The 17439-nt window shown below is 39.2% G+C and overlaps 1 protein-coding gene across 1 annotated transcript; it reads right to left on the bottom strand.

Annotated features, from left to right (window-relative positions):
* Window positions 1-3913: 3913 nt before the first annotated feature.
* Window positions 3914-10751, bottom strand: LOC133442278 (somatolactin). The gene is made up of 6 exons (XM_061720240.1): window positions 10607-10751; window positions 6818-6889; window positions 6451-6638; window positions 5294-5407; window positions 4341-4520; window positions 3914-4238 (listed from the first exon to the last, which is right to left on the bottom strand). The coding sequence occupies exons 2-6, from the start codon at window positions 6828-6830 to the stop codon at window positions 4044-4046; spliced, it is 690 nt and encodes a 229-aa protein (XP_061576224.1). The 5' UTR covers window positions 6831-6889; window positions 10607-10751; the 3' UTR covers window positions 3914-4043.
* Between the last annotated feature and the right edge of the window lie 6688 nt (window positions 10752-17439).

Here is a 17439-nt window from a genome sequence, read left to right as displayed (position 1 = left end):
TTGGATAAAAACAGAGAGCAGCTCTTTCCATGGCTGATTAAAGCTTACATTATGCTGCTCTCTGACTCACCCAAGTGACACATAAATCTTTACAGCAGATTTCTATGAAATGCCTCACATGTAGGAGCACCAGAGGTCACAACTGTCCACTGGCACTGAAGCAGCAACGCTGCAGCGTTGCTGGAAGTCTCTGGAAATCTCCTCCACATATTTATTCAGAAAACACACAAAGGTGAAATCATTAAATTCAGTTGGTATGTTGTTGGAAAGAATTGCTCTTTTACTATTTGAAATATAACAATTTGCAATTATTTACAATGCAGTTGGCAAATCATATTTATAAAAATGATACAATATTTTATCTCCTCACACATAATAAGAGGAAATTAGCCATCAAGGGTAAATTTATTCAAAAAAAGAAAAACAATCTTTATTATTAATTTCTAATAAAACAAGTATTGATGATTTTTGTGCGGATGTCAGTGATGGACTTGAACACCAGCTCCATGAAAATTCATTAAGCATTTTAAGTTTATTTAGGAGATTTGTAGAATGTTTTAATAGATTCATTAATCAATAGATTTTTTGGAAGCACTACATATTGCATGCTATTTTTTTTTATTTCTTTCTTCATTTTTAATCCACAACAGTGTGTTCTATTCCCAGGTCTTAAAGGAGCATGAGGCTCCTTTTAATAAATTAAACTCTCTAGCGCCACCCTTCATCCCCGACGGCCGTTGGGGGTACTGCAGCCAACAGTGAAGCCGGCACGGGAGAACGGGGAGAACGCGCATGCAGCGTCATGTGACGTCACATCCGCAGCCCAGCGCGGGAAATTTGGGCCCGAATTGCAGCACATTTTGCAGCACACAGCCTGTTCAAGGCAAAGGAGAGATACACTAGAGGGCTCATTCTTTTTGATTTGGAACGCTTCATCTGACATTATTACTAAAAAACTTAAAACGTATACGAATGTTTTTCATAAATCCTGCCTCAATCCGGCCTCAAGCTCCTTTAAGCTTTGCACAACGTTATTCATATCTTACTTTTCTTTTTTGTTTTTTAAAAGGCTTACAGTGGATTGCTTTTACAACAATTTGTAGTTCTTCTAAGAACTGTGGTTGGCTTTTGGATCAGGTGAGTAACCTGTTGCACCTCTTAATTTGGTAATACAATTGTACCTAAAAAAATAATAAAAAAATAAATCCATGTTTACCTTGGGCTAGAATAAAACTGTGTGTGTAGAGTAAAGAGTAGATACAACTAGAAGTTAAAGATCCAGGGTGAGACAAAGCAAGGCTTGGCATGGGTCATTCTGTTGCACAAACGTCAAGTTGAGAAGGTTCAGCTATGTCGAGCCAGTTCTTTGTTTATTTTCAAGTAAAAGTATTATGAGAAACACTCTTCCCATCAGAAAACTCTTCTAAGAATGATAGTCATTGTCCAAAACATAATTTTGCACACACTAAAAACCCTATATAGCCTAGACACATCCTCATCACTATTATCACACATAACCCCAGCCATGTCTAATCATCTACATCAACAACTGTAATAATATTACAGAAAAATGTACACAAATGTCTCACAGCAATATGAATGTCAGCCTTCACAAAGTCCACCAGCGTTAGCCTGCAATGATGATCACTGAATGAACTGCACTTTATCTGTGTTGATAAAGGCTAAAGAAAATGAGTTCACACACATCTTCTTGATGATAACTTGGATAACTGTCAATGAAGTTTATTTCTGAACAGAGTGACAGCTGACTAAACAGGTCAGACCAGCTAGCTGCACAGAATAAATCTCCATGGTAGTTTACCCCGCCCTGCTGCTACACACTGGAGGCTTTGTTCAGCCAAAGATACACATATCGCAGCTCAATCCCTTATCTTGGTTTTGTGCAACAAACCTCAGAGCTGTAATGTCCTACACACCATCTAGCAGTTTAGTGCCATTTAGTGCCATTCCTATCTGCTTGGGGGAGTTTGTCCACACCTTTATCCATTTGAACCACAGTTTAAAATTTGTATATCATTTCAAAATGGATTGGATGTTTTTCTGCCAGGAGGATTTTTCTTGATAATTCTGCCATTTGTTATGATGTGTATCCGTGACAACGGACACCTGTTTACATGCCGATGCAGGAGATTGACTTTTCCAAAGACCAACTAATGAACAGACAGACCTAAAATGTAAATGAGTAGATGAGGAGATGCCAAGGATGCGGAACAGGATACAAATTAAGAGCAAAAGCAGAGTTGTTTTGACCATTTTATTTCCTCTTGATCATCATTGGGAGTGTGAGATCGGTGGGAGGTGGGATTTTTTAAATTTGGCACAGCTCATGCAGTTAGCCATCATGACCAAATGAGCACTTAATTGGTATTTTTTGAATATCAGGGAGGTCAAGATCCCCCTCAGAGGATGAAAGGCACACAGTGTGGCTATTTTAAGCTGTCCCTTCCTCTTCGCTTAACAAGGAGCGGAGCCAACCATTCAGACTATTTCTAAGGGTGCTTTCACACCTGTGGCCCGGTTGTTTTGTTCCGTTTCTCGTTTGTGGGGTTTGTGTTCACAAGACAAGCGTCTGTACCGTTTCAAAGCTGTTAACAAATGCCATGCGCGAACCAACTGTTCTCTGACTGGTCAGAAATGAACGCGGAAGGAGTTTCCTCTTCCGAACCGCGGGAAAAACAACAAGTCCCTTTCACAGAGAGGGTGCAAAGCGCAGACCGCAGCCGTTGATCCCATTCATTTATGTGCGACCGCTCTCGGCGCAGAGCGGAGCTCAGCGGCGGGCGAGTCGTCGCCTGCCGAGCAGGGTTTGCGCAGCGCAAATTGAGCGCGAATTGAATTTTTTTTAATTTCACCGTGCCGCGCTATGACTACATCTCGGCACATCCGATAAGAGAGAAGTTGGTGGAGGTGCGCCGACTCTTCTCCCTGCGCCGCGGTCGCACATATACAATGAATGGAGTTGTGCCTGATGGTCTCAAAACACTGGAGAAAACACTGGAGATCATCGTTTTGCTCAAACACAGTGTTCACAGCACAGATATGGAAGTACCACCTTACTGTGCTTACTCCTGGGAGTCACCACTTTATCGAGCACGCAAGTCCAGCCAGGTCAGAGAAGAGCTGACTAACCTTTAGGATATGAGATGTGACCTGCTGCATAATGAGGCCCAGTTGGTAAGCATAGCAAGGAACATAGCATACATTCACATACACATCTTACACCTTCTTCTGCACAACACCTGTGGCTCCTCTCATGATACTTACATTATATGCCTGGGAAATGAGTTTTCTCTTCTGTCCATCAGGGATGGAGGCTCAATGGAGCTCAACCTTACCAGAAGTGCTGCTGTTGCAATGGAGTCAGCTGTCGCACTTTGGGGGGGTATGAATTCAAAAAACCTCAGTTGCACGTCATGGGCTTTGTCAATGTAACGGATCACAAGCACCAGCTGACACCAAAATATCCATTGTTTCGTCAGGAGTCTGCACTCTTGATTACTTCGATGATGCACTCTCTCAAAACTGAGCGCATGCAGTCAAAGATTCATTCTGTACAGTCTTAGATTCTGATTACTCTTACAATTCTTCCTTCTATGAAATTAGTTCATTTTTGTTTTGCAGAAGTAAAACCAACTGCATTTAACAAGAGACCCAGTTAATGCCCTAGGGTCCATAAGGAATATTAAACACTGCGAAGTCCAGCAAGGAATACAAACTTCACTAAAGAAAAAAGAAAATGGAACTCAATGGCAGTATATGCAAATAGTTTTGACACATCCACAGGCAAATAATCTTGTGGGAGTCTGCCTTCGGTTGACTTTGCCAAGTTAAAATACCAACTACGGAGAAAGAAATATAAACTACAGTACGCCACAGAAAGAGCACAGCTTTATTCTTACTCAGTTTTAACAATCTATAAGAAATGCATTTCATTACAAGCAAAGTTTAAGTGCCCAAGGCATGGTCATCAGGAATGAATTGGTAGCTAAACAATATTCTATGTAAAAGCTGCAGTTTATGTTTTATGCACAGTTGTATGTGTCAGTTTGACGGCACTTGAGTAGCTTCAGGAAAGCCTCCATCTTATGGGCATCTTTCTTGAAGCAGCTTAGCAGGGTGTAGTCTCTTATGACAGATTCCAGCATCTCAGGCTGAATGTCATATTGGAAAACACCTTGTTCTCTGTAGGTTGTGGCAACCGTCCCCTCATCCAACATCTGCTGGAGAACATTAGGACACATAAGACCAATATTCAGAAAATGAAAGACACATGACAATAAATGCAATGGGATTTAAATCTTCAAAACGTATGAACCCACCTTCTTAATGAGTACCACCACCCCTTGTTCTAGACTGATGAGTTTGTCAGACACCCACTTTGTCTTGTTGAGCAACATGTCTGGAGCGTTATCGTACTGATCCAGCGTCATCTGCAAGTAAACCAAAGGCTCGATCCAAGATTGGACCAGCATCAGCACAGAGTGGAGTAACCATTTGTCCTGGAAAGCACACGGGGGGAAATAGATGTATAAATATGTGAACTAACTTACAATGAACACAAAATCATATACATATACCACAACATGACACAGCAACAACAAACAACAAAACCAACTTTGTCCCAAACAATAAACAATAAAGATAGAAAAATCTGTAAGAATAAACAGAGCAGCTTAACTTTGATCAAGCAGAACACTCAGACATAAAAGTAGGTTGAAATAGTAGAGTGGAGTAGTTGAGCCTCTTTAATTCCCCCCTTATAGAACAGATGCTATAGTTATAGTGCAAATTATCACTTTAACTTAAACTATAGAGTTATAGCTCAGCAGAAGGGATGGAAAGAAAATGATTAAGATATAGAAGGAGCTGTATCTCAGAGATCACAAAAACGATGATGTTGTCGTAGAACTTAAAAAAAATATGTTCCACTATTGCCATAAAATATCCCTTCAAAATAATCCTTTGCCCTGTTTTAATTCTGTGTTGAAAGACTATAATAAAACAACAAAAAACTTTTCTTTTCCCCTTTTAGACCTTTGTCATTTTAATGACTACACTCTTCAAACCCAGCTAAAAGCTTTATTTTAGAAGACTATCATCTTGAGGAAAACACTTCATATAAGTCTCTCCTATAGCGACTGGATAAAAATCATTGATGGATTAAATTACAGACACACATGCGCATAAATGTAATTGTAAAAGACTAAAACATTAAGTTAAAAGGTTTGAGAAAGTATAGTTACAAAAAACACTGGGAAAAAAAAAGTCTCACAGATATTTGTTGGATTTCACTCTTGGAGCTGGGGATGGGTAAGGCTTTTGTGATGCATGCATAGCCAGCCTGGTTACTCTGGAACCTCATAGGGAGTGGAATGAACATGTCCTCCTACAGACCAACACCCATCCACAAAAAGGAGGAAAAAATATGTTGATTAGCTTGGTCACCACAATGAAAAATGTATCTTTGGTAGTAAAATGGCAATTAACTAGTTTTATATGTTGGTTTAATGAAATGGATAAAATCCATTTGCCAGAATAATAACACTTACAGCAGAAAGGATCAATAATGCTGTTTACTTTCATGAATAATTTAAAAAGATTTCTTCCAATTGACACAGAAACAGAAAATGACAAAGGCATCACTCGTCTGCTCATACTTTGAAGCCCAGCAATGGCAATGATCATGTAAGAATCCAGAACACATAACGCTGAGTATTTTACAGAAAGGGGTCAGCGCTTCTTATGTCCTTCGTAATGGAAAAAAAATACAAATAATCGCTTTGCTTCTGCATGTCTTTCAGTGGTGCAGACCACTTTTTTTTTTTTACTTTTTACATACTTATTTTTACATGCTTTTTACATACTTTTGCATGATAAAGAGTACTTTTATTTTTTGCGTTCTGATGCACATTTACCATTTTTCTAGATGAGGCAAGTAAACCACCAACTAAGTCAATGGTTAGCCCAGACAAGAAATCATTGGTTATCGGTGCTCATTTGTGAACAAGTTGGACTGTGAAACCTGCAGTATAATGTGGTTAGATTCAACTCATGAAGTCACAGTTTGAGTCAAAGTTGATGCTCTAATCTAATCTTAATCTAATTGACCTGCTTTTTACCTTTTGCTGTTTAGTATAACTGGTCTTGAAGATGTTTCACCTTCCATTTACAGTATTAAAAGACAACCCACAGAAGGCAAGGGAGAGTCACGATTTTGCACATGACTTCAACAGCTGATGAGCTCCAAACTTCACACTAGTCTATGTGAACAGAGGACGCCTTTTTAATGGATAGAAGGTGAAAAGTCTTCAAGGGCAAAATAAAATGAAGTGCAGTTATCTTGATTCAAGCCTTGAGAGTTACCATGATTTGAATGAGCCTTGATAACTGTATTAGGACAAGTTTCAGAGTGATGCAAGTGTTACTCACAAACAAAGAACACGATTCCTCCGAGACGCGATAGATGAGCTCGGCGTGATGGATGACTCGGTCTAGAAGTTTCTCTTGGGAGATGGAAGGGCAGCGGGTGAAGCTGGCCTGATCTTCTCTACAGTCTAGAGGGTTGCCCATGGTAAGAACGGGCCATAGCAATAGAGCCCACAGACCCTGCTGAATAACTGGAGATGCATGCAACAAGTGTTCAACATTGAATATTAAAATGCAAACAGGTAAATCACATAAAACCAACCCTCCAAAAAACAGTCTATATATTTTTTAATTGTTTGCCATCAAAATCAAATAAATGATCATATATTAACATCGATGCAATCACATTCCAAACTTTTTAATACATCACCTGTCATCTGCATTCTGTCGGTTTTCTCTTGGTTTTCTGTGCTGCACTGCCATGCTGACAACTTTATAAAGCCTGAGAAGACCATGAATAAAGACAAAAAGGGATTTTGGTCTTGCGTAGGTTCTTGTAAAAAGATACTGGTCTCCCCAAAACAGCACATGCATAATTCCTTGATGGTGGCTAAGGTCAGGCGTCCTTGTCACAAGTATTTATTCTATATTGTTTAAAGTTAATATTCCTTTTCTATATATAATACATCAACAAAATTGAATGCCTGTCAACTACATAGAATTAGAAAAATAAATAAATAGAATTTAAACAGATGTTTTCTACATTTCTATCCCATCCAGCAGCCTGAAACTATTTGCTATACTTTTAAATAATGAAAAGTAAGACTGATTACATTTGTGAGACAAAGGTTCCAAAGGAACAATGCTAATAAATCCCCCTTTTCAGCTGAAGAAAGTATATTATGTGGATTTAAACATGCATGAGGGAGGGTGCAAGAGAAAATCAGTGGAATCCAAAAAAATGTCTGGACACAGTTCATCCTGCTCAGAAAACCTTGAATGTCTATAAGGAACAATAGTGCAGATCGACGGATTTCCAGTTGATATGACAGTGTTTAACTGTCACTGAAGGATGCACTCATCGTATAATGTACTAGTCTCAGTAGGCATATAGAACTCCATTATATGTTCCATTTCGGGGGTTTTTTGCTGCCAGGGTTTATATTGCCCAATCTATTTTGAAATTATCTCTATTAAGATTGCATTCAAATTGGAAGAATGAGTTGTAGGACGTGGTTATAAATCCAGCCGTCTATTTCAATTGCACATAAAACAGCATTTCTTGTGTCTTACACAGGTGGTATTATTTTTCTTTTTAATTTTTTTTTCACTGTTTAACACTGAAGTAATTAAACCAAACTGAAATAAATTACCTTGCCAAATATAAATGCCTTCCAGAATAATTTGTTTTTAAATTAGGTGACATTTCTTGTCATATTGAAACTGATCTATTAAAAAAGGCAAAATACATCAGGCACTTGAGGTCAAATGTTTATTTAATCAGTGGACCAAGTTTAAAGGAAGACCTGAGACGTGTGAGACCAGGATGTAGCAGCTGATGGGTGTTGTGTTACTGATCTCAACGTCACAGAGATGGTTGCTATTCATTAAACCTGGTGCCTTATTTCACATCTTAGACTGTTTCATATGAAGTGTCCTTGACTTTCAGTTACTCCTCTGCCTTTTTCCTACCAAATATCAGATAACCTCTCTGGAAGACATCTTGTTCAAACACCTTTTAATCAATCGACTTAGTTATACATAAAATCTCACAGAATACTGCTGCTCAATTTTTAACCAAAAACCAAAAATTGATAAGAGTAAGGACACAAGGTCTAAACCCTTATTCCAACTTGGCTGAAAGTCGTTTGCTTCTTTGGGGCACACCCTTATACAGGATGCACCAAAACTAATGAAGTTGCTTAGTTTTTTTTTGTTTTAATGAAGGTAAACTATTCTTTTCCATTAAAATTAACCTAATACATTTTTTTTAAAACCTTTTGGCTATTCACTAGGTTACAAATATCATATTAAATTCATTGGGAATATTCTTGTGACATTTCTGACAAATTAACTTACTTAATTAACTACACTACATGTTAACTACGAGACTACGTATCTTGGTTAATGTATATTAATCTTTCTTTTTTCTTATAATATATATATATATATATATATATATATATATATATATATATATATATATATATATATATATATATATATATATATATATATATATATATATATATATATATATATATATGATATTAATAACACAAATTAGAATCTTTTGTTTTTGTGGTGAACTATGTCATGGATGGGCAACTGGCAGCAACTGGCAGTTTTTAAAAATCAATATATCAGTGTTTTACAGTTACAACACAAGTCATTTCAGGTTGGCCACAGTTGTAATTGACGATGGCCACCAGTAGAGGGCGCTCCCCAAAAAGTAAGGATGCAATTAGCCATGCACTCATTGTCCAATGTTGTTGACCTTGGAGTCTCTGCACTTGACATGCAAACAAAAATTAGTGCCAACAAAAGAAACCACTGTTTTCCAACAGAATATATTTTCACCGAATTCAAAGGCAAGTCTATGTGTTTAGTGAGCCTGCAGAAAGTCGGCTATGAAGGATTTCAACTTGAGTCACCATTACAACACCAGGCACAAAGACAAATACAGCATATACACCGGAGAAGCGAGGGACGCTATAGTCTCTGTCCTCAAAAGAAAACTCCACTGACAGGAAAGCCTTTTCACTAAAGTCACTAGACCAAACTTTAGGGGGCCTTATGCTGTTTCCCTTGAGCTCGCACAGCAAAGAAGCTTTTTTCCGATGGTGAAATGGTGAAGCCATGTGCAGTAGTGATGGTTAAAGCTTTTGGAGATGATAGCATGGTCAAGAACTTTGAAAGTGTCTCCCTGTCCTGGCGCACACTGACACAGAGAATGTTTGACAAAAACAAATTGATGGAAAGATGAAAAAAGTCATGCATGACTGAAAGTACTACTTCATTGCCTTGAGAAGAGAGCATGGATGTGATGGATGTCAGACAGCTTCTCACATCTACACACGAGCAGTCGACAGCTCATTTTAAGTGAACGAGGCATTATTAAAATGTATATCTTTGTGTGCAACCAAAGGACAAGACAATTGTTGTCAATGAGTACGGAGGCTTTGACAAACTCTCAGCTGTCGTCACCAACGGTGCGCCAGCAATGCAAGAAAAACATGCTGGATTCACTGGACTCCTCCAACAAAGTGGGGTTAGCTGCCCAGTACTACACTGCAACATTCATCAAGTGAGTTATTTGGTTCTCAGTTTTGAAATAGTTATGAACGTGGGCATTATTTGTAGAGTTTGTTTTTTAAATCAGGCTCAGATTTCTTTTTACATTTGCAGGAGACTTTCTGTGCCAGGTCCATTAACTTCAGCCATGTCATGGTTTAGTTACAAAGGTTACTAATCTCCAACGAGGAGGGAACCGCTGCCTTAATCATAGAAAATTTGTAACCTTTTTGGAGGAAGTGAATGCTGCCTATGGAGATTTAGAGATGCACACGCAGATAGGGTGGATGAGCCACGGGGAAAACTAGGAGAGATTCTGATATTGATGGAGAAGCGCTTTTTGCACTAAACTGAGAATTCAATATTTCCCTTTGACCTGTCGTCCCTTACGGATATTTCTTTGCATCTTAATCCACCTGGACATGCAGTTGCAGGGAAGAGACCAAACAGTGTCGGACCTGTATGCACAGGTGAATGGATTTCAGAGAAAACTAACCTTGTTAAAACAAGCCTTTTCACCCACTGTTAGTGACTGTGTTACTTTTCAGTTAAACATATTAATTAACTTTCAGATATGAAAAATAAACAGGTTAAAGTAGAAAAACTGTACAAAGTGCAATATGGAAATACAAACTCACTTAATCTGTAAATGTTTTTGAACTCAAGAATTGATATAATACATTTTGACGGTATTCCTACTTTGATCTTTTTATGTAATTAGTTGCTATAGTAGGACAATTAACTGATGGGGCTATAGTATAGGATTAGTAAAAGTGCATAGTGAAGTCTGGCCCTGAAATAGTAAAGATAAATGTTTGTGGCCCTCTGAAGTAGCAAATTTGCAGATTAATTGATTATTAAAATAATCGTTAGTTGCAGCGTCTGTCCCAGGGACAGAAGGTTTGGCTCTCCTCTAATGACATACCTCTCCATATTGGATCCAGTAGCTGTTTCCCAGATGTTTAGGTCCCTTTGAGTTCATGGAAGTCATCACTCCTGCAATGAATGATTAAGTTACCTCTCCCCAGCACCATGAAGGTTGTTGGAAAAATCTGTTTCTGCACTCCAACTTTGTAGCGGCAACAAATACGACACAAGAGAGTGAGAGGTTCAATCTTGCTACTTTTATAACAAGTAATCAGGCCGCTTATCATCAAGTCTCAGCTTCATGTTATCTGATTATGTCATGTTGTTTGACTATCAATCACATTCCTCTAGTTCAATTCAATAGGTCAAAAGTCAAGTGTTTGTATAATGATAGTTGTAGACATTATAAAACCTACATTTTTATAACAAAGGTCCGCCGCTTTTTCCATGTGTCCCGCCTCAAGCCAGTTGCCTCCTGTGACCTGGTTTCTTCTTCTTGGCCCCCTCCGCTGGCTGCTCGCTGGTTGGCCTGCATATTCCATGGATGTGCATCGGCGTGGCCGGGGCCTCCAATACCTGGTTACTGTCACCCTGTGGCTGCCATTCAGAGGGGGGTAGTGTTGGAAAAGAGAACAGAGAATCCTCACCATGCCAGCAGATGTATAGTCTACATGTGACTTTTTTCTGTGTGGCCCCAGTAGCGACATATGAACAATGAAATTAAACGATTGCACTTAAAATATGAACAGTTCACCTGCTACGGCCTGAACGCACAGTCTCACACTTTCCTCCTGGCCCGCATGGACTTGAATTGCATGCCCGTATGATTGCTGCACAGGCTATTGTCATAAGGACTTAGACTTTTGCCTCGGACAGACGAATACTCATGGCTGTTTTGGTGTTGTTCTGGAGGCTGAATCTGCACTCTGCTGCCACACCGGAGACTGGAATTACAAACACCACTTCAGCCAAAGTTTTTAAATCAGGGAACTTTTCTCGAAGTGAAGTGATCAGAAGTCGGTAAGACTCTGAACGAGGGGTTTCCAGACCCAGCAAGCACTCGGTTGAGTGAGAGGAAATCCTGCATCATGCACTCCTTCTGCCCCTGTGCTTCAGCTGCACCGGTGTGTGACCCATAGTGGTCATAGATGCGCTTCGACTAGGGTTGCCACCTTTCAGAAATAGAAATAAGGGACGCCCCGATTTCAGCAGCGCAGGAGCCAAAAAAAAAGCCCCAAAACTTCTAAACTGAATAAAAATGTGTTTATTTTATATGAAAAAACAAAATGCTTTGATTTAAAGTTTAAAGTGCTTTAATAGCATTGAACTTGCATGACTGTACAGACAGACAACCATACTAGTAACTGAAATATCCTCCTATGATATGTATGTCCACATCAGCCCAGATGTAATATAGCCTACAGGTGAAGAATATGGTGTAAAAGTTAATTTTTTTCAATAATTCAACTAGAATATGGTGTAAAAGTTAACTTATTTCAATAATTCAACTAGAATATGGTGTAAAAGTTAACTTATTTCAATAATTCAACTAGAATATGGTGTAAAAGTTAACTTATTTCAATAATTCAACTAGAATATGGTGTAAAAGTTAATGAAAATACGGTACAAATCGTGTCCCGTATTAGTTCAATACGGGACGCAACATTTTTTTCTCAAATAAAGGACAATTCCTTATTTTACGGGATGGGTGGCAACCCTAGCTTCGACACTCAGCTGCCGTGACATTTTTCCTAGTAAAGCCAGCAAGGTTATGCATTACGAAAGTGAGATATCCAATTAATATGGTAAACTCACCAGCAAGTGGTCTGGGATGTGAATTGCTATCAATCAAAATGACAGATGGCTTTCAGTTTTTTCGGTCACAGTTTTAAAAAAACGGTCAACAATGGAAAATATTCGGTTAATGCGACCGCTGTATGAGATGTACAAAATCTTGCTGCCATCGCAGACAGTTTTAAGCTTTCTTAAAAAGTAAAGTCTGCTCTTTCCCTTCTTATCTTCAGTGTTATATTTTGTATTTTCTTATTGTATTTCCATTGCTGCTGTCCAGGTGAACACTGAGGTATTTATACTCCTCCACCACCTCCACTTCTTCTCCCATCATGGAAAAACTATTTGACTTAACCCTGGCTCTCATAAAATCCACAATCATCTCCTTTGTCTTGTTCACATTCAAGATTAGATGATTGTTCCCACCATGCCTCAAAACAGTCACCCAGTTCTCTGTACTCAGTTTTTTCTCCATCACTGATATGCTCCACAATTGCAGAGTAATCTGAGTATTTCTGCAGATGACAGGAGTTTTACTGGAGGTCTGAAGTGTACAACATGAAGAGGAATGGTCAGAGTACAGTGCCTTGCGGTGCTCCTGTGCTGCTGAACATCTAATCAGACAAACAACCATTCCGTTTTAAAAACTGTGGTCTGTTTGTCAGGAAGTCAGTAATCCACGTAATTGTAGAGGCGAGTTTCTCACGTAGCAGTGTAGGCTGGATGGTATTAAATGCACTGGAGAAATCAATGAGGCATGAACTTCACTGTACAGCCTGCTTTGTCCAGATGAGCGGGTTTGTTGAAGCAGATGCGTTCTCCACCTTCCTCCTGTACACATCCTTGTTGCTTTTGATGTTGACTTTTCAATGTTTTTCCAGAGACCTCAAATATTTTCTGCCTGTTGTTATTGGGGAAACACTTTACTGTTCTATTGGGATGATGATGTCTATACAGAAGTGAATATACCGCATTTTCTGGACTATAAGCCGCACCTGTATATAAGCCGCTTCCGCTCTATTTAAAAAATAAATAAAAAAAGATATACAAGCTGCACCTGTATATAAGCCGCATCCGCTCTATTTAAAAAAAAAGATATGCAAGCCGCAGATATTTATGTTGTTAGATTAGATATTAACTACATGTAAAGAACGATTTTGAACTGTAAATGATGTACATGTTTGTACCTAAATAGATCCTTTCCTAACAGTGTCTTTTAACACGGCAGCAACTTTGCTGATTAAAACAGGACAGAACCAAGAGAAAATAACTGGTATTTATTTATCTGTTTATCTGTTTGTAATCTGCTTCTACCTACTTCTATCTGCTAAAGAAGAAGTAGTGTATTCTTCTTTGCATTTATTTTGTCTTAGTTTTTATTCTAATTCCGGTTAGCACTCCCCCTAGCGGTGGAAGAAAAATCCACAGAATAGCAGCACCTTTGTATAAGCCGCATGGTTCAAAACCTATGAAAAAAGTAGCGGCTTATAGTCCAGAAAATACGGTAGTCAGTCACATACTCACAGTCACACTGGGTGTCTGACAATTGACCTGAGGTCAGGAAGTCTCTGAAGTATTTTAATCCGAGACCATTCAAAGCTTTATAGACCAGCATCAGAGCTTTAAAGTCTATCCTCTGATTGGCAGGCAGCCAGTGTAAAAACCAGAGAAAATACAGACATTTTAAAACGTTCTAATAAACAGGGTCCCAGCTTGTCCTGGGTAAAGTCAAGACTACTGTTATCCTTGCAGCTCGGATCCTCCACACATAACACATTGGACTGCATAGAGCAGGGGTATTCAACTAGATTCGGCCGGGGGCCACATCTGCAAAAGGACTGTATGGAGAGGGCCGCACAATTTGAAAATTTGGGGGTTTTCAAAATGTATTTTGCACTCAAAGACGAAGACTTATGTAAATATAATACATTTGTATTATACATTTGAATTTTTGTATTAATTGTCTCCAGATTTAGTAATTGTGAATGTTAAATATAATATTCAGATAAAGAAATATTATTTTGAATGCAAGTTCATTTTGAAACCATGCATTGTGCAAACTTAATGAAATTGATATTGACCTACTTTTAATAAAACACGCCATAATGACAAAGCACCACTTTCCACCAAGATTTCCTTATTTGAATATTATATTAAGCATTGAGCACAACCATTTTAGTCCATAGTAGCCAGTTACAAAAATATTATTAAAAAAAAAATAAAAAAATTTCAACAAACACCCCCTTTTTTGAAATATGACCAGGGGCCACATAAAAGCTCCTGGGGGCCCGCATGTGGCCCGCGGGCCGCCAATTGAATATCCCTGGCATAGAGGGACAGGAGGGGCCGGGGCTGGTCGGTGGAGGGTTTATGGGGTACAATAAGGGATTGGGCCAGGCGGCAGATCTGAGCCCAGCGTTGATCCACTCCATTATTTACTCAGTGAACTTCAGGGGAGAGGAGGAGGGAGAAAAGGAGGAGGACGACGGCAATGACCTCTCAGTGGTTACAGGGGTTACAGGGGTTTGATTAGATCTGGGTCCTGGTAATTGGTGCTGTTGAGAGGGTTAGAGGCAAATAAAGACCTCTCTTCTTGCCTCTTAAGCCCTTCCTTTTGAAAGCTCTCCCCTGGTGGGGGCAGATGTAATTCCTCCTCACAGTTTCTGCTGAGCTTTGTTTGGTTCTCTATCAGATAACTCCTCGTTTATCCAGCTTTGGCACCAATCACAGATGGATGATACAGGAAGTAAAATATGTTGAAGGTGACCAGTTTCACTCCTTAATTGTTCAAATTAAATCCATTTGCCTTAAAAAGATGCCTGTGTAACGTGAAAAATTACGGAGTGGAGTTGTGCTTTTATCAAGAGTTCACACCCAACAATAAATAACAGAAATCAAACAGCTCTGCCCAGTTGGCCTCCAGCAGGGGAGATTTTCTTGCCACTATTTGGCTGAAGGTTTTTCTCCCACTAGGGGAGTATTTACCTGCCAGAGTTTATGTAATTATTGCTCGTGGGTCATGTTCTGGGTCTTTGGAAGGTGCCTAGAAACCACTTCTGTTATAATAAATGCTATATACCATATTTTCTGGACTATAAGCCGCTACTTTTTTCATAGGTTTTGAACCATGCGGCTTATACAAAGGTTATTCTATTCTGTGGATTTTTCTTCCACCGCTCGGGGGGCTCTAACCGGAATTAGAATAAAAACTAAGACAAAATAAATGCAAAGAAGAATACGCTACTTCTTCTTTAGCAGATAGAAGTCGGTAGAAGCAGATTTCAAACAGATAAATAGATAAATAAATACTGGTTATTTTCTCTTGGTTCTGTCCTGTTTTAATCAGCAAAGTTGCTGCTGTGTTAAAAGACATTGTTAGGAAAGGATCTATTTAGGTACAAACATGTACATCATTTACAGTTCAAAATCCTTCTGTACATGTAGTAAATATCTAATCTAACTACATAAATATCTGCGGCTTGCATATCTTTTTTTAAAAATAGAGCGGATGCGGCTTATATACAGGTGCGGCTTGTATATCTTTTTTTTTTATTTTTTTTTTTTTAATAGAGAGGATGCGGCTTATATACAGGTGCAGCTTATAGTCCAGAAAATACGGTAAATTAATAAATAAAATTGAAACAATTACTCAACCCTGGTGCTCAGGGCAGGGTAATGACTGCCATCAGCAAAATACTGCCTAACTGTTCAAACAACTTTTTAATGCGGGCTTTCGCCTGTCTGGGGAGGGAGAAAAGAAAACATGATCACACCCCCTCCGGCCATAGGTCCCAATGACCCGCACAGACACACGTGGAAGTGCACTTTATCACCACAAACCCAGAATACCCCAAGACAGGGTCCAACGCCCTCAACCCAACTAAAACGGCCTCATATTACTCTATTAAGCGAAAAGTTAAAAGGGTCCCAATGTTATAATATATGTCTTATTGTAGCAGTAGGTCAGCAGCTGGGACCAATCAAGAGGAACACAGGAACTCTTTAAAAGCAAGTGTGACAAAGGGTGTCACACTCTGTGTCCTTCGTGTGAGTTGGCTGTGTTCCTGACTCTCTGCCCCCCCGGTAAGGAACATTTAGTGTTTTTTAGCATTGTTTTATAGTGGTTTTATTGTTAGGGTAACGTAGGGGTGCATGTATATGTACCCTGAGGTATCTGTATTTTAATTGTGGGTCTTTTTGTTTGTAGGACTAAATCTTTTACTGTGTTAAAATATAGAGGTATGTAAACCTCACAACATGTCCTACAAACAATATTTTAACAGTGCTTTCTTTTACTTTTAGGCATAGCAATGACTGCCGTTTATTTTAGTTTAGTATTTTATGTTTTGGTTTTATTGGTTTTAACATTCTGTCTTCTCCTGTTTTCTAGTGTTGCGGCTGGCGGTGTTCTCCATTCACCGTGTGGTCGAGGCGCTGGGAGTTCACTTATAGTGTGGTGGTTTCATTTGATGTGTGTTGGGTTTATACTTTTCTTTAATATTTCTGATTTACTTTACTCCCAGCGTCCTAGGCAGTGAGTGGTTGGCTCCCCAGCCGTGATGTGTCTGTCTATCTTCTTTTCCTTCATTGACTGTGGTATTTTAGAGTTTTAGTCATGTAGAATAAATGGCAGATTGACCCACGCTGACCGTCTTGGCCTCTTTAATGGAAGCCCCTGTTTATCGGCATCATCCTCAAGGTTACATTATATTATTATTTGCCAAGGGAGTTTACCAGCGTCATCGCCATCACTGTTTCCTCCGTCTGGAAACTCGTGTAGCGTGTGACACCATCCACGCTGTGACTGCTGGATTACAGACACTGTAATCTCCATCATCATCACAGGTGATTTTAACCACGTCTCCCTCCAGTGAGGACAGTGAGGAAATGGTTGCCCGAGGCCATGGAAACACTGCAGGGAGCACTCGAGGCTCTGTATTAGCCTCATGGTGACAATATTGATGGCCTGACTGACTGTGTCTCTGAGTACATTGGGTTCTGCATCAACAACACCATCCCCACTAGAGAGGTCCGCTGCTATCCAAACAACAAACCATGGGTAACCAGCGTTCTTAAAGCCTTTCTCAACGAGAAGAAGAG

Source organism: Cololabis saira, chromosome 4, assembly GCF_033807715.1.
Source record: "Cololabis saira isolate AMF1-May2022 chromosome 4, fColSai1.1, whole genome shotgun sequence".
Taxonomy (NCBI): Eukaryota; Metazoa; Chordata; class Actinopteri; order Beloniformes; family Belonidae; genus Cololabis; species Cololabis saira.
This window is presented reverse-complemented; position numbering and strand designations above follow the sequence as displayed.

Bases quoted from the DNA above. Each gene is read 5' to 3' on its own strand.
- LOC133442278 (XM_061720240.1), bottom strand. The intron at 5,408-6,450 runs GTGAGTAACACT...GTTGGTCTGTAG, and splicing joins AGGAATCGTGTTCTTTGTTT to GAGGACATGTTCATTCCACT. The intron at 4,521-5,293 runs GTGAGACTTTTT...TGTGCTTTCCAG, and splicing joins GTGAAATCCAACAAATATCT to GACAAATGGTTACTCCACTC.